At 42.9% G+C, this 20331-nt stretch overlaps 2 protein-coding genes across 7 annotated transcripts in view; both read left to right on the forward strand.

Moving 5' to 3' along the window:
• Window positions 1-11539, forward strand: part of LOC116311097 (apoptosis-stimulating of p53 protein 1-like) — a 59591-nt gene extending 48052 nt beyond the window's left edge. For 2 of the 5 annotated variants that reach the window (XM_031728125.2, XM_039603466.1), the window contains 12 exons: window positions 2005-2072; window positions 2340-2538; window positions 2635-2862; window positions 2955-3173; window positions 4403-4553; window positions 4656-4693; window positions 4774-5141; window positions 5249-5386; window positions 6782-6915; window positions 8582-8748; window positions 8830-9029; window positions 9956-11538. In XM_031728125.2, coding sequence (XP_031583985.1) covers window positions 2005-2072; window positions 2340-2538; window positions 2635-2862; window positions 2955-3173; window positions 4403-4553; window positions 4656-4693; window positions 4774-5141; window positions 5249-5386; window positions 6782-6915; window positions 8582-8748; window positions 8830-9029; window positions 9956-9997 — 1952 coding nt within the window. In that variant the 3' untranslated portion in view covers window positions 9998-11538. Of the gene's footprint in view, window positions 1-2004; window positions 2073-2339; window positions 2539-2634; window positions 2863-2954; window positions 3174-4402; window positions 4554-4655; window positions 4694-4773; window positions 5142-5248; window positions 5387-6781; window positions 6916-8581; window positions 8749-8829; window positions 9030-9955 lie in introns of all 5 variants that reach the window. The other 3 variants (XM_039603468.1, XM_039603467.1, XM_031728126.2) reach the window with 2 other exon arrangements.
• Window positions 11540-11598: 59 nt separating this feature from the next.
• Window positions 11599-17284, forward strand: sdsl (serine dehydratase-like). Of its 2 annotated transcripts, none has more exons than XM_039603469.1 (9): window positions 11599-11720; window positions 13698-13851; window positions 13939-13975; window positions 14065-14204; window positions 14293-14381; window positions 14468-14701; window positions 14788-14918; window positions 16362-16448; window positions 16555-17284. In XM_039603469.1, the coding sequence occupies exons 2-9, from the start codon at window positions 13705-13707 to the stop codon at window positions 16656-16658; spliced, it is 969 nt and encodes a 322-aa protein (XP_039459403.1). In that variant the 5' UTR covers window positions 11599-11720; window positions 13698-13704; the 3' UTR covers window positions 16659-17284. The 2 variants fall into 2 exon arrangements, with proteins under 2 accessions (XP_039459403.1, XP_031583928.1); XM_031728068.2 differs by lacking the exon at window positions 11599-11720 and adding an exon at window positions 12356-12508.
• Window positions 17285-20331: the final 3047 nt, after the last annotated feature.

Below are 20331 nucleotides of genomic sequence, written 5' to 3' on the forward strand. Positions count from 1 at the left end.
AGGAAGCAGAGTCTGGGGATGAGGGAATGACCCGCCAATTTCCGGGAGAGGTCACTGAGGCAGTTAAACAACTCCTTGGTGGCAGAGCCCCTAGTGTTGATGAGGTCCGCCCGAGTTCCTGAAGGCTCTGGACGTTGTAGGGCTGTCCTGGTTGACACGCCTCTACAATGTTGCGTGGAGATCAGGGGCAGTACCCTGGACTGGCAGACCGGGTGGTGGTCCCCATCTTTAAGAAGGGAGACCGGAGGTGTGTTCCAACCACAGGGGATCACACTCCTCAGCCTCCCTGGGAAAGTCTATGCCAGGGTGCTGGAAAGGAGAGTTCGTCCGCTAGTCGAACCTCGGATACAGGAGGAACAATGCGGTTTTCGTCCTGGTCGCGGAACACTGGACCAGCTCTTTATCCTCTCAAGGATACTCGAGGGTGCATGGGAGTTTGCCCAACCAGTCTACATGTGTTTTGTGGACTTGGAGAAGGCATTCGACCGTGTCCCTCGGGTGTCCTGTGGGAGGTGTTATGGGAGTATGGGGTGTCTGGCCCATTGCTACGGGCCATTCGATCCCTATACAACCGTTGCAAGAGTTTGGTTCGCATTGCCGGCAATAAGTCGGACTCGTTCGGTGGGTGATGGGCTCCGCCAGGGCTGCCCTTTGTCACCGGTTCTGTTCATAATTTTTATGGACAGGATTTCTAGGTGCAGCCAAGTGGCGGAGGGCTTTCGCCGGTGGCCTCAGAATCTCATCTCTGCTTTTGCGGATGATGTGGTTCTGTTGGCTTCATCGGTGAAGGCCTCCAGCTCGCAGACTGGAACGGTTCGCAGCCGAGTGTGAAGCAGCGGGAATGAGGATCAGCACCTCCAAATCTGAGGCCATGGTTCTCAGCCGAAAAGGGTGGAGTGCCCACTCCGGTCGGGATGAGTTCCTGCCCCAAGTGGAGGAGTTCAAGTATCTCGGGGTCTTGTTCGCGAGTGATGGGAGAAGGGAGCCGGAGATCGACAGACGGATTGGTGCTGCGGCTGCAGTGATGCGGACGCTGCACCGGTCCGTCGTGGTGAAGAGGGAGCTGAGTGTAAAAGCGAAGCTCTCAATTTACCGGTCGATTTACGTCCCTACCCTCACCTATGGCCACGAGCTGTGGGTAGTGACCGAAAGAACGAGATCGCGGATACAAGCGGCAGAAATGAGCTTCCTCCGAAGGGTGGCTGGCCTCTCCCTTAGAGATAGGGTGAGAAGTTCGGCCATCCGGGAGGGGCTCAGAGTAGAGCCGCTGCTCCTCCACATCGAAAGGAGCCAGTTGAGGTGGTTCGGGCATCTGACAAGGATGCCTCCTGGGCACCTCCTGGGTGAGGTGTTCGGGCATGTCCCACCGGAGGAGGCCCCGGGCAGACCCAGGACACGCTGGAGAGATTATATCTCTCGGCTGGCCTGGGAACGCTTTGGTGTTCCCCGGATAAGCTGGAGGAGGTGGCTGGGGAGAGGGAGGTCTGGGCTTCTCTGCTTAGGCTGCTGCCCCCGCGACCCGGCCTCGGATAAAGCGGATGAAGATGGATGGATGGATGGATGGATGGATGTTATTTTAGATGTCCTTTTCAACCATTCATTCTTAATTTTCTCACCTTTTCTTGCTAAGAACCCATTTTTTCTTTTTTTCTTTTTAATTTAATTGCAAATTTTAACTCTTGAAAAGTGAAAGGTGTAAGCGCCTGGAGTACGCCTGGTTGGGAATCAGTGCATTGTCCACTTGGATTTATGTTGCTGAGTAAACTACAGACATGCTCTGTGTATGCTATTTTAGCAGCATTAAAATATACATGTATATGTAACATATACACATTATATACACTCCCTTTAACCAATCAATTTTTTAGTTACTTAACCATTCATAGTATCTTTTTTCATCTGTCTTTTCCATTTGGATTTATTTGCTTCTTTCTCACTTTAATTTCCTTTCCTGTTTTGATCCCTTCCTCGGCTCTCTGACTCTCTGCCGCTTTCTCCCTTCAGCCAATGAAGCACCGTGGCCAACTATCACTAAGAGCGTACCAGACTGGAGGACCAACAGTCCAGAACAGGTACTGTTGTAATTCTCAGTTATATTAGCTATTCTCATGAATTCTGTGACCATAATAAGTGATTTATTGCACTGTAAGCGATGTTATAGAGGCATTAAGGCACGCTTGAGGCTTCTGCTTAGCAGTGAAGTGATGGTGTGAACTTTTCAACTCAAACTGTCTAAGGAGGAAAATCTCCATGGAAAGCAATCCTGAATGTTTTTGTGTAAGAAGAAAAAAGAATAGGTTATGCAGTTATACTTCATATCTGTGTCTCCCTCCCACCAGCTTCCCTCTGGTTATGGTACGTACCCCAGTGCCACCCACCAGGCAGCTGCGCATCACTGCGCCACGAGCTCCCTGCCTCGTTCTGCCCCTGGTACACTGGGTTGGCCTCGATCCGGTGCCGCCTCATCCCCCCATTCATCATCCTGCTCTTCACAGCAAATACAGCAACGTATTTCTGTCCCTCCTAACTCAAGCCAAGGTAATAAAAAGTTTTATTTATTAAAATAAAAGCTTATCTTCTTCTTCTTTCAGTCCTGTTGAAGGTATAACTTTGTTTTTCTGTTTCTGCGCTTAGGTTCTGCCACCACCTCCCAGCCCTCCCCACTGTCCCCACAAACAGAGCGGACAGATCCCCCTCCAGCGGTGGCCGTACGTCCCTACGTCCCGGACCATCCCTCCAGGCCACAGTCCCCCAGGAAGGGCCCTGCTACTATGAACAGCAGCTCCATCTACAGCATGTACCTCCAGCAGCCTCAGGCCAAAAACTATGGATCTCTGAGCAACAGGGCTACTGTCAAAGCAGGTGATTAAACAGCAATTACCTGTTTAGACAGTTTGACAGTGTCTGCAGGTGAAAACAAATCATAACCCATCCTTTTTCCTGTCTCTCCACAGTCTACGGTAAACCCATCCTCCCCTCCTCCTCCACTTCTCCATCCCCTGTCTCTTTCCTGCAGGGGGGAGGAGGAGGAGTAAAAGTATCAGGGGAGGAAGCTCCAGATAAAGATGGAGGAAAAGGAGAAGGAGGAGAGAGCGGCGAGGGCCAAATTCAACCTCCACCCAGTGTGGACAACATCCCTCGTCCCCTCAGTCCCACTAAGCTCACCCCAGTTGGTAGGTGCAACCAGTCACCAATAAATGTGAACTTTCTTTGTTCAAATGTTTCTACTTCGTGTATGTGTTTAATACCAGAAAACACATTTCATGTTAAATTAAGAAGAGTGATAAAGGATGCTGAACGCTGGAGCTGCCAGACAGGAGGAAACGAGAAAGACCAGAGAAAAGATTCACAGATGTAATGAAAGAGGACATGCAGAGGGTTGGTGTGACAGATGATAGCCAGGGATAGGATGGAGGCAGATGATGGAGCAGCACTTAATGCACTGTCACATTTTAGGCCAAACTTTGTAGATATAAACCTGCTTGTACTAAACTAAGGATTGAAAAAGTGCATTTCAAGCAATCTAGATATGCAAAAGAAGCCTATAAATTAACGCTCTTTGAACTATAAAAAATGCATTTGTTTATTTTCTGTTTGGGTGTTACTCTGAAATGCATGTCTACACACTTTATAGTTTATTACAGTAACCCAGTCACTCAGTCACACTGGCTGCAGAAATATTACTTGCTCTCATAGGTTCATAAATTTCCCGTGTCTTCACTGGTCTCTTTGAGTGATACTCTTCTTATTAGCTTTTTATTCTTACTAAAGCAAGTTCCAGCCTCCTTCATCATTTAACCACAAATGTTATGAATCTTAGTCAGTTGTGCAGTCAAGCGTTGATTTCCTGGGAGCAGCCCTAGAATTAAGTCAGAGGACATTCCTTAGAAAGAGCTAAATCAGCCAAACTGCAGCCTGTTTCCAAATCTCCTGAAACACACCCAAACCTTTAATCACGTGAGCCAAATAAAATATATTTCATTCTTTGTTTTTCCAATGATACATTTAGATCTTTTTGTACTTTACTTTTGTCCCCTGATGACAAAAATAAGATGCGAGAACATGTTAAAAAAAGACATTTAAAAAATCAATCTCTCTTGGCCCACTTGAATTGTAGCCCACACCTTGGAAATCATTAAAAGGAAATACTAAAAACAGGACTAGATTTTTAAATCCCAGAATATTACATTTAGATCTTTTTATACTGTAAGTCTTAAAGAAAGTTCTCATTACGTTATCGTAGTGTGCTTATCAGTCATAGATCACATTATCCTGAAGAGCTTTTGGGAATTTTAGCAAAAGATAAAAGATACAATCTCGGAAACAGGAGCAGAAAAAAATACATTTTACAAAGAACAAATGACAAAAGAAGAAAGTAGCTTTAAAGCTTTGTCCCCCACAGCCCACTCTCAGCTCCGATACCAGAGTGATGCAGACCTGGAGGTTCTCCGCCGACGCTTCAGCAACGCGCCGCGGCCCCTCAAGAAACGGAGCTCGATCACTGAACCTGAAGGCCCTCAGGGGCCAAACATCCAAAAACTGCTCTACCAGAGGTTGGCGCTACCACATGTTTAACTGGACCAGGACAAGCAAAAAACTTTCAGAAACAGAATCAAAACAGAAAAATGTAATTTGTTTTTGCCGTTTTTTTGCAGGTTCAACACATTAGCAGGAGGCATGGAGGGAAGCTCAGGTAAGACACCGACATGTGATGGTCACGTGATATCTGTGTGCCTAAATAGATATAGATTTAAGTTTCTTTTTTTATTCCAGGCAACACTTTCTACCAACCTGACTGCCTTTTGGGAGATATGGACAACATTCATTCAGCTAATGGAAACGTAGAACCTGGAGATAAACAGGTCGCTGCAGCAGCCGCGGAGAGTGAAGCCCAAAACCTGAATTCAGATTCCCGCCGTTCGTCTCCTCCCACAGTTGCAACAGAATTATCCAAAGAGACAACAGCAGCGGCAGAGACTGGCAACGGTGTCTCACCATCGACCCAATCAAGCCCGATTCCTGCACCTGAGAGACCAGAGGACCAAAATAATAACAACCAGAGAGGCTCTAGTCCTGCTCAAAACTCAGTTGGCCACATCTCTCCTTCACCATCTCCTCCTGCCCCGCCCACTCTGCCTAAGGTATGTATAAAACGACACAAAGCATACACATTAAACCTGGGCTTCTGTCACACAACAATACACCAGGTTCATTTCCTTTCCCGTTTCTCTCACGCTGTTTGCTGCAGGTAAAGCGAACCAATCTGAAGAAGCCGTCATCAGAGCGAACGGGTCACGGCCTGAGAGTCAAGTTTAACCCTCTGGCTCTTCTGCTGGATGCGTCACTGGAGGGAGAGTTTGACCTGGTGCAGAGAATCATATATGAGGTAAATCAGAACATGATGTTGTGCAATTATAGTGCTCGTATAACACAGTCTCACTTTTCATACTTGCAAAGATTACTCTGTTGTTTTTGCAAAGGTAAAATTAAGTTAAATGTAGTTTATTTCTATAACTACATCAACCATAGTTCCAAATGATTCCTAAACGCTGAAGCTAAAACAAGAAAACTGACTCACAGACATCTGAAAGCACTGTTTTGGTTTCATCACTCATCAAAGTGACCTCAGTTTGGTCGTCGGTTTGGATGATGCTCTTACCTGGATGAATGAGCAGGCATCAAGACAGGTCTTTGAGGACATTTTTCATGTGGTCAGTGATTAAAAAGCAGAAGCACACAGACTGTGATCAGGTTGGAACACCGATGAGACAGAAATGGATCGCTATCATTTAGGATTTGGGCCAGAAGCCGATACCCAGCATCCGGCTGAGAGCAGAAGAAGAAACTTATTGTAGTGAAGACACTGAAATGTGTCAGAATGAGTGACAAGGCTTGAGATACGTCGTTGGTGGTTATCATCAAGAGAGATATGATCTGCATCTGGAGAATGACCTAAACCACAAAAATCTTGTGTCATACAACAGTAAACCTGAAAAAATAACCAGTGCATTTGAACTCAGAAATTGTCCTAATGATATTTTGTTTAGTCCTGTTGAACAAATAGTCTCTGAAGTGCGAGGTAGCAGCTGGTCAACTATGGAAAGTTGGCCTTTTTAGAAGACAAGGGAAACTTCTGCAGAGCCTTCAGATTTTGAGATAGCTTTTAAGCAGAGCTGAAAATCATCACACAATGTGGTTACACTTGTAAAGGTTGCTTTTCTGTGTTGCATTAAAAAAAACATTGGGTTATGCAACAGTGTAATATTTTTACATGCCAGTAATTACACCCACATGCAGACTGCTGCAACAAATTTGCCATTTACCAGGCAGTTTTAAAGCATTTTCAGTACCTTCCTGACAATACTTCCCTTTAATCTGTGCCGGTAGAGACGAAGTCTCAGCAGGGAACTGTACAAGTTATAGTCGGGGATGCACTTTATAGCAGCAGAGAAAACAGAGCCTTACATCTTTCGATGGAAACCCTGCCATCACTCACGGGAGAAGAGAGTCCTTACTGACTTCTTAGGCTTCAAACTGAAGTTAATGTTCTCAAGGAAACAGTCAGATCCACGACAAGCTCAGTTTGATAGTATTACACTCTGAGGCTGTGAGACTCAACAGTTTTCAACCTGCTCAAAACATGTTGTTTCCTGACTTTTGCACTGAGATCATTCTCAGCTTCTCCAGGCTGATATCACCGTTGTGGAGGTGAGCAGCTAATAACTTATTCCGGCGTTCTTCAAGTCTAATATTTCTTTATACGCATCTCTTTTTATTTCAGGTGGAAAACCCCAGTATGCCCAACGACGAAGGCATAACACCTCTTCATAATGCCGTCTGCGCTGGTCATCACCATATTGTGAAGTTCCTGCTGGACTTTGGAGTTAACGTGAACGCAGCCGACAGTGACGGATGGTCAGTGCCTTCATTCGGTCTGTGCATCATGCAGTAATACAGAGACTAATAACAGAGCAGCGGCTGTATGAAGGACTTGAGAGAGTTTGAGTAATGAGCACGCTTTGTGGTGGCGATGCTGGAGCTCGGCTCAGAGGCAGCAGTAGCAGAGATAATTGACTCCAATTTCATTTTGACTCAGCTGCCTTAGCAGTATTGAAGGAGGAGATTAGCATATGCAATTAGGGTCTGTATCCACAAGTTACTTGATTTAATTACTGATGCGTTTGACTCCTTCATGGTCAGTTTAATTTAAACTGTAGTTGTTTTAAAGTACATTACAGGAACATCTTTTTTTTCTTTCTTTGATTGGAAGTGAATGAACTTTGGTAAAAAGAGAAATATTCATGTTGAAGGAGGACCTAATCCTTTTCTTTATTTCCTCTCACATGGAATGTGCGCAGTGCTGTGAAAAAATATAGCCCACGATTCAGTGGCTTGCAGAACCACCTATAGCAGTTAAACTAAGTAACTTGGAGAAATCATTTTCTGTAGGATTTCATCACTCTCTCACATCAGTGTGGAGGAAATTTAACCCAACCTTTTTTGGAGGTCTGGACTTTGAATGGGCCATTGCAGCTGTTGTAGATTTCCTGCTGTGCTTATGATCATCATCCCGCTGCATGACCTAGTTTCAGTCAAGCTTTATCTGTCACATTTGACTCTAGAATACTTTGGTATACAGAAGTGGCGACTCAATGCCTACAAGGTGCCCAAATCATCATCCTTCCACCACCGTGCTTGAGAACTGGTACGAGGAGTTTGTGCTGATATGCTGGCGTCTGGAATCTTTGCAGACCTAAGCCATGCTATTAGCTTTATAAAGAAGAGGCTTTCTCTTGGCAACACTTCCAAACAAAACAATTCCTGAGTAGATTGTGATAACACACCTGAATGCTTGAGAATAACAAACTACCAAAACTTCTGTTTTTATAAAGGTGCTTACACTTACCCTCCTGATTCCTATGGAAACGGTAATGGTGTACCTCATTTTTCATAGGACTGCATATACTGACCCAATTGCGATGCTCATATTAAACTCAGGTAAAGTTTCAGATACTGCTCTAAATGCTTGGTATATGCAGTTTTTTCTACTTTTACATAATATCAAAAAGAGGGGATAGCCCTAATAATAAGGGGAATTTATGAGCCCAATACTGGCTAATAAAGCTGGATCAGACCCACCTATGGGTGGATCTATTTGTGAAGGAAGCTAACAGCAAAGGGACAGCAGTTTGGTATCTGCTACGCTAACAGCTTTTACTTGTTGTTGTTAAGTCACAAACTGTGCCAGTCATACAAAATTTGATTAAGTTAAGGGTTAAGGCGACTAAAATGCTCAGCTGACTCTGCTTTTCCTTTTGGGTTGTCACATACGAAAGATCTTTATTGCGATTACAGTAACATAACATATCATCAAATTTACTTTTTTTCTTCCTCGCGTATACGTGAGGCGGTGCAGTCAAAGTGACGGCAGGGACATTCGGCATAGTCTGACACTGAGCTGACAGGCGATCAATGCAAAAAAATTAGGTTTTATTTTGATCTCCTATAACAGAGCAAAAGAATGAAACATGGAGTTGTAAACTAGCATGCAAGGTCCCATTTAATGTTGTTGCCTTCGCAGGACCCCGCTGCACTGTGCAGCTTCATGTAACAGCGTCCACCTCTGTAAGATGTTGGTGGAGTCAGGGGCGGCCATTTTTGCCACAACGATCAGTGACGTGGAAACAGCTGCGGACAAATGTGAAGAAATGGAAGAGGGCTACACCCAGTGTTCCCAGTTCCTTTACGGTAGGAAGATACAGACGCACTCATCTGAATTACCATCATCGCACAAGTAAACGTCTAAAGTCATCGTTGTGTCTCTCGCAGGTGTGCAAGAAAAGTTGGGTGTGATGAACAAAGGTTTAGTCTATGCCCTGTGGGACTACACAGCCCAGCAGTCTGATGAGCTCTCCTTCAGCGAAGGTGATGCTATCACTGTGGTGCGTCGCCATGACGACACTGAGACAGAGTGGTGGTGGGCGCGCCTGAATGACCGCGAGGGATACGTGCCCAGGAATCTGCTGGGGGTGAGAGAACCAAAACCAAAACAGCAACTCTGAAAATGTTACAGTGAGAAAGTTAGACATTAGTATAAGAACAGGTACAACTCAAGGACAAAAAGAGGGATAAGAACAAAAGAGAGAGAAAGACTTCAAAGGAGTCGATGATACTGTGAGTTTTATCTCCTCAGGCAGAGTAGAGTGACCCTGATCATATAAACACGATCACCTTACTTTAGGAGGACCCAGCTGAGGATCGAAGCCTGTAAACATATTCATATGGTGGCAACAGTTGTGCTATGTAGCAGCAAATCTTAAAATCAACTCTAAGACATACAGAGAGCCAGTGGAGAGAAGCCAGATGAGGGTTTATGTGAAAGTAGGAAGTGGAGATGCTGCTCTCTGGGAGGCAAGAGAGAAACTTTTCATGTGAACCACAAAGAGCAGAGTTGCAGTAAATTGATCAAGAGAAAACAGAAGTGTGGACGACTTGTTCCAAGTCAGATTTTTAGAACAATGGTTTAAGTTTGACAAGGATTTTATTTCAAAGAATAGCCCAGTTTTATTCAAAGGTTGGGGCTGACTGAAATTCTGCTCTGAAGTTTCAAGCGGCTGGCTTCATGTTAGCATATAAGACAGCAAGGACGCTTAGAAAAGATGAGATTTCTGATTTTGAGCTATTTAACTGCAGAAAAGTTTGCCCCATCCAACATAGATGGTGTAAAAGAGCAGCAAGACTATGTCAAGTACCTGTCTGTCCTATCTTCTGTTCAGTTTATGCCACACAGAAAACATGCAAATGCAGGAAGACCTTCTTCCCACACAATGCCCCTCAGTCTGCTGGCCTTCAGATGTTCAGGCGCCTTGAGAACATGTTGACATGATGTTGTGACCTCACCTACATCCTTGCTTGCTCTTTCTAGCTCTCTGTGTCTGTCTTGTTTTCTCTGCAGCTGTATCCAAGGATCAAACCCAGACAACGCTCACTGGCATAAAGCCCAGATCAGGAGCCTCATGCTCGCAGAGGGGGCATGCATGCGGGAAAGAAAAGGCAGAAGAAGGAGCAGAATGAGGGGAGGACAAAGATGGAGCCACTTTCTTCTATTTGTGTGGATGCAACAGAGCCACATCGTGATAGATGCAGTGTGTATTTTCACCGAGATGTTGCAGAGCTGACGTAAATTCATAACTCAAAAGTGTTCAGCTGCATGAGAGATGCTGAATAAAAAAAGAGCATTAAAAAAGCAATTTAAGCTTTTTTTAAGCTCCACCCAGCTTAAAATATGAAACCATGAGCTTGGAGTTATAAAGCTCTGTCTGATATTCTCTAAATATTCTTTAAATGTCGCTTTATTTTTGTACTGTGTTAATTTAAAGAAAAACACAACACCCAGATGGATGTTTATAATGCCAGCCTCATCAGCGACATAGCAAAGGAATGCGCTCTTTCTCAGCTACAGTGGACACCTTCACGCTGCACGGCGTGAAGATTTGTAAATGCAGTAAATTTACAGGCTGAAAGTACGTGTGAGATGTGAAATGTGAAAGTGGAGCTGGAAAGAGGAAAGTGAGGGGAGAGTAAGCAACGTTAACGGGAGTCGGGTTTCGGCAGAAAATGAATCAGAGGAAAAGAGTTGGAAGTGCAACCACAAGACTGTGACACGTGGAAGCTGGGATCTGCATCCACCCACGCACGGTGAAGCAAAAAGGTTTGAAGTCAAGTCAGAATAATGGGCTGTTTCTGAGTTCCTAATCTGATATTCAAGCATTTGTCAACTATTATGGGATGAATGCACATTCTCACATGTACATTTGTTCAACTGCCAAAATGGTTGTTGAGGGTAAAGGAGGAGAAAGGAGGAAAAGAGGAAGGAAAACAAGAAAGAGGAGAAAAAGGGTGTGAAAGTGAAGGATGGATGATACTTTTATTTAGAGGAGGTAAAAAAAAAAATGCTGCTAGTTGTTGCATATTTTTCTTCAGACTAAAGATACCAGCCCTCATGTAAAACTGACAATAACCCATCAACTAAAAGCTACTCCGTCAATCTGCTGTTAAGCTCCTGTGGCTGCCCAGAAAGGTGGCTTCAAGGCAAACCCAGCCTAATTCTGGCCTGGGAAAGATAACCTGTGTCAGTGTTAAAATGGGGCTAAATTAGCCGCTAGTGGAGGAAGAACTGCTTCCACTGCTGCTGTGGTCACAGTCCCTGATTTATATTGCTTTATTTAAAACAAAACATTGCTTTCTATTATTATTTTCCTCATTACTAGCACACGCTGCTCCTGTTTCTTTTCATGTGTCAGTGCTGGTGCTGCTCACTGCTGCCACCTAATGTACAGGAAAGGTTTGACACAAAATAAAGCGCCGTTTCCTTCAGCACGTGCTGTGTAAAATATGAAGCAATAAGATGAGTGATGTTTGGTGTGAGAGTGAGATATTGTTCTAAGAAGTGCTTACCATCACTTTGTGTATATGCAAACTGTAACTATACAGCTACTGTACAATATTAATAAAGAAATTATAATCCCTACAGAGAAAAAAAACAATGACTCAGCTCGTTTTTTTTTTCAAACAATGCACAGCTGGAACAGTTAGTTACAGGCAGACACACGTGAACTTACATAATTACAAGCCACAAGTAATAAACCGTGGACTTTAGAGGGGAATTAAAGTTCAAAGGTCATTCAGGAGAGCCAGCACCGACAGAAAGCTCTTCACTCGTAAGTTTTTTCTAGATTAAAATCCTAAATGCAATCACACTGTGGAGTTTGTTATGTAATTTAACTAAACTCTAATGCTTACCTACAGGTGAACTACAGAAAACTGCCAACCTTTTATTTTGAAATTTCAAAATAAAAACACTTGGCAAACCGATCTGTTGGGAATGTATTAGTTCGAAATCAGTAGAGTTAGTGGGCAGTTTTCCAGTTTAGTTCTTATTGTTAAACTGTTCACTTCAGTTAGTTTTATTAGTTGGAGTTTAGATTGTATTCATTGTGAAATGGGCGTTATTTGATGAGTTCAGAACTGTACAAAATTACAAAACACTACTAACACACATACTTGTACTCATGTAAAAGCCCAGTTTACATGCGTACCAAAGCTGGCTTAGAGTGGGTGCGATGACATAGTTGGCGAAACTGATGAATTGTTAAGACATTTTTTAGATAAATTATGTTATTTAGTTATGTTATCTTGTAATTTTATTTGACTAAAATGCTTTTTTCACGCTTAGTTTAAGTTTATTTTAGGTAAAAGTAATATAATCTTGTTTCCAGCAGTAAATTCACTTTAAGTTTCTTCAGTCATTGGTTTTAACAGAAGCACTTACCTTTATTTTGAAGCAGTGACCGGAAGTAGTCTTGTTACTATTGGATGCTTTTCCGGTACAATGTGTTACATTCCTAGCACATTGTAGCGTCAGGTGAAACTGTAATACATTTTCCAGAAGTAAACAGTTAATTAATTTTTGTTGCGGGGCTCATTCACGAAGACATTGTGACCGAACGTAAGTCAGAGGTTTATATAATGGTTTGTATTTGATATCCCGAAGTACAACGTAGCATTTCGGACGCTTTATGTTAATTATTGCTTTGTTGTGTTAATAAAGTCCCGCTGGCAGACAGGTTTTGCTGTCGCAGAGGCGAGAAGATTGGATTTCTCCCAAATATTTATATCAACAATTACACATTTTTTTTCTTTCCCAAAGGGAACTATATGTCAAAAATATTCTTTTAGCAACAAAAAAGATATTTTCAGTATTTTTCTTTATTAAATTGCATTGGTTTTGTTTTGACCCTTGACCTTTTTTTAAATTATTATTTTATTTATTTATTATTTATTTATTGTGAAATAGTTCTAGAAAAGGCGTGAGATGAAGGCAGGTGATCCGCTGTGGCGACCCCTAAAGAGAGCCGCAGAAGATTAAAGTGAAGAATATAAATACCTGATTTTCCACTTTGGACATTTTATTTTATTGCTGAAAGCCGCACTGCCCATGCTTGGTCACATAATTCAAACGGTGATAGTAGTTATTATTAAAAACGAACCCATGTTCAGTGTAGTTATTCAGGCAATAGACGGGGCACTTTCAGAGAAATACTCAAGAATTCACACATTGGGGTGTTTTTATGTGCCCTTGCACATTTGGTATCAGTGGAAAATGTCAGATTAGGTTTCGAAGGAAGCCAAAGAAAATAATTTAACACTCGGTTTTATCAGGAAAGAAGCAGAAACTGAAGGTGGCAAAAAAATGGAAGGAAGGAAGAAAGTGAAGGATGGTAGTTTTACAGAGTTCGGTGGAAAGTGGGAGAAATGATTTGTGCAGTAAGAAACAGAAGAGACAGAGAAGGAGGGGGGGATGATATTCTCACGGTTACTGATAAAATATGATGCCCACAGTTGATTTTAAACATCAGAAAGATTAAAGTGAAATTACACATGAAAGACAGTCTACCAATGAAAAATGACTCGATAAGAGTTCAGTGTCTTAAACTAATACAAATTCTGCAGAGGCAACTTCTTTGTTTCTCCTCTTTCTTCAGCACTGCAATCTGAGAGCTGGTGATGGTTATGCTCTGACTACCAATAAACGTAACAGAAGATGAAAATGTGTATAAAAGATGAAGAACTTTTCCACTCTACCACCCACTTGGACTCTGTGGAGCTTTTACTGGTTCTTTTTCATTGGCATCCAGGTGCACCATGGCAGAGGTTTTCCACCTGAACACACCGCTGCTGGAGAGCATCAACATGTCCAAGAGGGTGGGAACCACTGTCTATCTAAAAATGGAGAACACACAGCCCTCTGGTTCCTTCAAGATCCGCGGCATCGGGCACCTCTGCCAGCAGGTGGGAATCTTTACAGCCCCCCTCACACATGCTCCCTTCCTTCAGATCCACAGTGCCAGACAGTGACTGTTTAATGTGTCGTTGCAGCTCGCCAGACACTCCAAAGGAGTAGTCTGCTCTTCAGGTGACCCCTGTCCTGTTACACATCATATTCTCATTACAATTCAGTGTCGTTAGTGCTTTTCTTTAGTATTGAAGGTGGTGTTTTTTCAGGTGGTAATGCAGGTATGGCTGCAGCATATGCAGCCCAAAAAATGGGCGTGCCAGCTACCATCATAGTTCCCTCCTCCACTCCTCCATTGGTGGTCCAGAGACTCCAGGATCAGGGTGCTACTGTCAAAATTGTAGGCAAGGTGAAGCTCACTGATATGGTGGTTTAAAATCCAGAATTTAGATTTATTTTATCTTTTTTAAAGAAGACTAAGACTCTTATCTTTGCAGGTGTGGGATGATGCCAACACAGAGGCTCTCAAACTGGCAGAAACTGAAGGGCTTGCTTATGTTCCTCCATTCGATCACCCCTTGCTATGGTAGAAAACCTCCTCATTAAAGCACAGAGCACTTTAAAACGACTCACTTTCAAACTGTACCTGTGTCCACACACTCACCCATACAGGAAAGGCCACGCCAGTATGATTGCAGAGGTCACTGCATCTCTGGGTCCCAGCGTGAAGCCCGGAGCTGTGGTGGTGTCTGTGGGCGGAGGGGGCCTCCTGTGTGGGGTCATCCAGGGCCTCAAGGATGTGGGCTGGACAGACGTGCCCATCGTCGCGATGGAGACGGTGGGGGCAGACTGTTTCAATGCTGCAGTTAAAGCGGGGAAGTTGGTCACTTTAGATGACATCACCAGGTTTGAGTTTAAAGGAGTTTCAAAGTTTTTTGCAGTGAAGTGTTTCGAACGTATCCTCATCCGTCCCACCTACTGCCTCTCCACAGCGAGGCTAAATGTCTTGGAGCGAAGACGGCCTGTAAACAAGTCTTCGACTACAGCCAGAGCAGCGAGCTGACGATCATCTCTGAGCTGGTGACCGACCAGCAGGCTCTGCACGCTATCCAAACATTCCTGGGTGAGTGTGTTTCTCTGAATTTGCCTTTAAGCTTGGTGATGAGTGTCAGTTAATGAATCTTTAATTGGTTTTCTTCATATTGCATCACATTTATTCTCACCAAATCCTATTAAGTTGGTGTCCAAATCAGCATGGTAGACTTTTGTTTCTATGCTGTGTGTCCTAATACCTCCGGCTTCCACGGTTACTTTGATAATAAGGAGTATAAAGAAGAGTTTTTGCAGAAAATTAGAAGGTTTTACTCTGTAAAAGACTTCCTATACATAAATGCTTTCATAACCAGTTTTGCTTCCCCGTACAATGTTTTTCTTCACTTTGAGCTGCTGGACAAGCATGTCTTTATGCCCCAGAATGAATGAAATTAACTGCAAACCATACAGGCCTCTGGAAGCCATTTTCTGCCCTCTTGTGGGATTCTTGTGGGCAGAGAAAGTCTAATGATTAATGACAGAGCTACAGCCTGGGAAGGCAGTAATTTATTAGCACATTTATTCAAGCACTATACTTGTTGGTACTTATTATTAACTTATACTGAACAACATTAGTTGTAGTTAATTTATCTAATACAACAAAACACATACTAATCTTATATAGCACAGCACTTTGTGAAATATTAGACTAGGGTTGCTTTGCACTATAAACTTAAATATGTAACTAAAGAACACAGATCTGTGCAGCAACACTTTTAATTCTTCCCTCGCACATTAATCTTCTCAGATTTATCTGGCTACCTCCAGAGCAGCCTGGCCTCTGTGGTTTGCAGTAAAATCCTGCCTAAATTTCCCTCAGAAAATGATGCAGTGTCACAAAAGCCCCTAAACGTGCTAATTTACCATTTTATAACAGAATAAACACTTCTCCATTGAGACTTTAAGAAACGTTTTGCTGCTGGTTTATTTGAACTTCATATCTGTATGAAGTCAGGAGCCCCACCCACCTGCTGGTCAGACCTTCTGTTTGCATGGGCCAGCCACTCAGAGGACAGTTTAGGCTTTAAAGACTAGCAACACTTTCTATTCCTCCTGGAGATCCTGAGGTATTCCCAGGCCAGATGAGATGTATAGTCTCTCTAGCCATTTCTGGGTCTCCTCTGGGATCTCCTCCCAGTTACTGTGACTGGACACCTGCAAAGAGAGGAACTCGGGAGGCATCCTAACCAGATGCCCGAGCCACCTTGACTGGCTTCTACAGAGGAAATGTGAATTGTACAAAGCTTTAGTTGTTTTTTGAATGATTCACGCATGCAAAGAATTTAGGTGAAGGGTCTGAATACCTCTACCTCCAGTAACTATGGCAATGTTCACGCCATGACAAAACTTTTTCATCAATAACTTTTAAGCGTGCTGCTTTGTGGCTTTGCCAAATGGTGGAAAATGTTTGAAAAATTATCCACAACTAAGTGGAAATTGTACCGGAGTTAATGTGATGGTACGCCGGTTGCAGATGAGGAGCGCGTGCTGGTGGAGATGGCGTGTGGAGCAGCGCTGGCAGCTGTCTACAGCGGTGTCATAGTCAGATTACAAAATGAAGGTAAGTCCTCACCTTCCTTCTGTTTTCTTCATACAGGCTGAGACGGTTGAGACCTTCTCAGTTCAGAGAAATGACTTACATCAGTTACTGCTTCTCCTCATTTTAGGCCGTCTGCCAGCTCTCTTGGGCCCTCTGGTGGTGATTGTATGCGGTGGCTCCACCATCAACATGGAGCAACTGACCTACCTGAAGCACAAACTGCAGAGCTAAACTTTTGTATGCGTGCAGGTGTGTGTGTGGGCAGGGTGTGTATAACGATGAAAAAACTTCAGTGAATGGAAGGATGAGCTGAAAAATAAAGAAATGTGCAGTTTTACTGTAAATTTAAAAGCAAAAGTCTCTTTTTGTATAATTTAAAAGAAAGTTTATAATATTTTAGTGTGATTATATGTTAAGTAACTAAGATAAATCTCTATAAATTATTAAGTGTTTTAATTTAAATGTCATTTTGAGTAATTATTGCTTAGCATGCAGTGACACAGTTTTGTCACATGGTGGTGTCACAGCTCTCTAATCAAAAGTGCCCCACAGTTAGAAACACTACAGACAAGTGTTAGCTTATCTTTATTCCGTTGTATTTGTCAGAAAGTCCGCAGTAAGTCTGAGTGAAGTGCCAGTCACTGTGTTTACCCACATGTGTGTTGACAACAAAATGAGTATTGGTTATAGCAAGAAAGAGCACTGATAATATCTCTGCTGTGATCCCTGTGGTGTTCAGAGTGAAAGGAGAGAGCATCAAATATGGGCAGTTTTGATTACATGCAATGAAAAAAACAGTATAAAACCCAGAGCAAAGCAACAAGATAAAAATAAAGTGTGTGCCATGCGTAACTGAACTCGTGGGTCATTCATTGAAATATCCATCACTGCCTTGTTCCCCCAGAAGCAGCTGATAAGGACACTACACTGCACTGAGGTGTCACAGTTTAGTAAAGTGCTATCTAAAGAGAACTGCCAAAATAGCAATAAATTGCAAAGAGAGGACTGGAAATTTTTCATATTGTAAATAAATACCCATCCATCCATATTCTTCTGCTTATCCAGGTCAGGGTAGTGGTTGAGGTGGAGCTTGTCATAGGGTGAGGGTGGGGGACACCTCAGAGAGGTCAGTCTTTCGCAGGCCTCACAACTCGCACTGTAAGGCCCCAGTCGGTGCATTCAAACCCAGGAACTTGCTGTGAGGTAGTGGTGCTAACCACCAAATCAGCTTTATTGCCTTCCTCTGATGTGCATTTCCGACACTCCCCCGTGCATTTTGTGATGCTCTGCTGAATTTTCATGCACGTGTTACTGCAAATGAAAAATCTGCTGGTCAGGTTGTTTTTGCAATTGGATTGGTTTGGTTTAACTCTTACCTCTAACCCCGACAGCTGGGATCCGGTCCAGCCTGCCACAATCCTGAAGTAGATAAGCAGTAAAAGAAGTTTGTTTTACCTTTTTTAGATAATTTAAAGGCCAGGATTTACTATAGTTTACATACAATTTTTAATTTAAGGTGGGTTGCAGGGTGGTTAAACACATGCCCCCCACCCACACACACACACACACACACACCCCAGTATTAACTCCCAGGCTGTTGCTTTGATGTGTTTTAAGTGAAAACAACAGACTTTTGCTTCTGGATTGTTTCATGTCACATTAAAATTAGCAGTCAGGTCACTTTATGTTGTGTGTAGGCGGCTATTACTATGGAAACAGCTCCTCGCTGCTCTGTGCAGAGTTCATTTTAACAACTTGTAGATAGTGTTTGCCTGCTCAGCTCTCAGACAGTTGCATAAGATGTCAGGTTCTTCACAAAGAGCACTGGCAGATAATGGACTTGATGCGAACACTTGCATAATCCAGTGTATTCCTCTGCATTGTCTGTTCAGAAGCAGCCCGAGCGACAAAAGATTGAATTTTAAAATAAGAACAGCTCCACGTGTAATCTTGTGGAGGTGAAAATGGGAGTTTTTTGTGATGATAAAATGATATTTATGACAGAGGTGCATGTTGCAATGTGGGTTCTGGTTCAATCTGCATTTCAGACAGCCTTTGAGGCATTTGTTATAGTTTTATAATGAAAATATTAGATAGTTTCCTTTGCAGAATTACTGGCAATATTAATAAAGACTTATGCAATCTGCATAGACAGAAGAAAAGCCTGGAAGATTAGAAGGCTGTGGCATTGTATTATTGAAACATCTGTGTGCTACAGGCCAGCAAAACTGCTCTTTTTACAGAGATGATCATGCTTGATGATGATCAGTTAATCAAGTGCATTTGGTGACCAGCACCTGCCTGCTGCTGCTCTTATTGATTCCCTTAGAAGAAGTAGGCGTGTACTTAATTTTTTAAAAGACTGCTTTGCATGACTGAATCATAGTTCTGGTGGCAAAACACAATGTCCACAGTGTAGAAGAACACAAACAAACGTTGGTGCTCTGGAGGGGGGGATCTGTTTCTGGAAATTCACTGGCAAAAACTGCATTTTGGGTAAACATTCAAAGGTCATATCATCCTGTGGGTTAGATGGCTGCTCAAAACAAGCTATAGCTGGAGCTCGGTCCCAGATCGCAGCTCTTACGCATGTATAATGACCCTCAAAGCAGGGTGGGTGCAGGACCAAAAGTGCTCATTGCCCTTTTCATTTGGTGCATTACTCAAAATTGTGCAACACAGCAAAAAACTAATCAGTACTGTGTTTTTATTTTTGAATGTGAAATAGTGAAAATCGTCTTCCTGTTATGCTCCTCTGATCAACACTCTGCTTGGTTTTCAAGGACATCTGTTGCTGAAAATTTTAAAGAGGTTGAAATCTGTCATCACGTCGTCCCTATCGGATCTAATTCAGTAACAAAGGAGCAAATATAAAAGCAGGTTATCTCAGGATTAGCTCAGACAGCATTAATGTATATGCTTCTCATTCAGCTGCAGTCGCTGGTTGAAAGCAGAAACCAGTTTATTCCAGCAGTAACCCTGAGCAGTCTGGTTAGACTAGGTAAATCCCAGGAGCGCAGTCGACACTTCGCACTTCAAGGTCACACATCGTGCGGACATGATTGTGTTGTAAACGCTGCTCACTGTGACACAACAGCCTCACAGTCCATTCACAAGACTGGGAGAAACCGGTACGTGTCGTCTCACCTGCCCACCTGCTCTGTTAATGGCTGAGCAGTTTTCCGCTCTGTTCCCACATGATTAAAGATTCCTGGTCTGCATCATCCATCTACCTGACCTGCAGCTGTGCTCCCACCTCTGGTGGATGTGATCTGGGAAGCGGGCTGACAGAGGAGCTAATGGACGCAGCAGCCCATTTCTATGACAACAGAAAGCTTTGATGAGCCCAGCAGAGGGCATTTGAACAGAGCTGCGGCTATAAATAGAACAAGTAAACAAGTATGAGCAGAGGAGGTGTCGAGAGCGGTGCATGTCTGTGTTTATGTGTTATGCACGTCTCTACATATGTACATGTAATTTGCACATATTTATTTATGCGATTAATGTCCCATTTATCCTGTCCATTAATCCCCTCCATTTTCCACCCTGTGAAACTCTTGGAAAACAAGCATTTGATGTTAGGTTTTATCCCACCTTATGAACACAGTTTACCACATGTGAACAAAGTCAGTGTAGAAGTATTCTTACAGTATATACTCACCACATCAGCAAACTTACATTTATAGAAATGTACAGATAATATAACTATTTACTTCGAGGTGACTTCACTTCCACTGACTCTAAAAGAAATTATTTAATCCTTTCTCACTGGGATGAAGGTGTTTTGCAGCATTCAGACAAATGAAATAATAAAAATAAAAGAGACAAAATATATTTTTAATTGCAGATTACACACAAAGAAAGGAAGCTTGACATTTTATTTGTCTACTGATTAATGATTTAT

The sequence above is a fragment of the Oreochromis aureus genome, linkage group 19 (genome assembly GCF_013358895.1).
Source record: "Oreochromis aureus strain Israel breed Guangdong linkage group 19, ZZ_aureus, whole genome shotgun sequence".
NCBI lineage: Eukaryota > Metazoa > Chordata > Actinopteri > Cichliformes > Cichlidae > Oreochromis > Oreochromis aureus.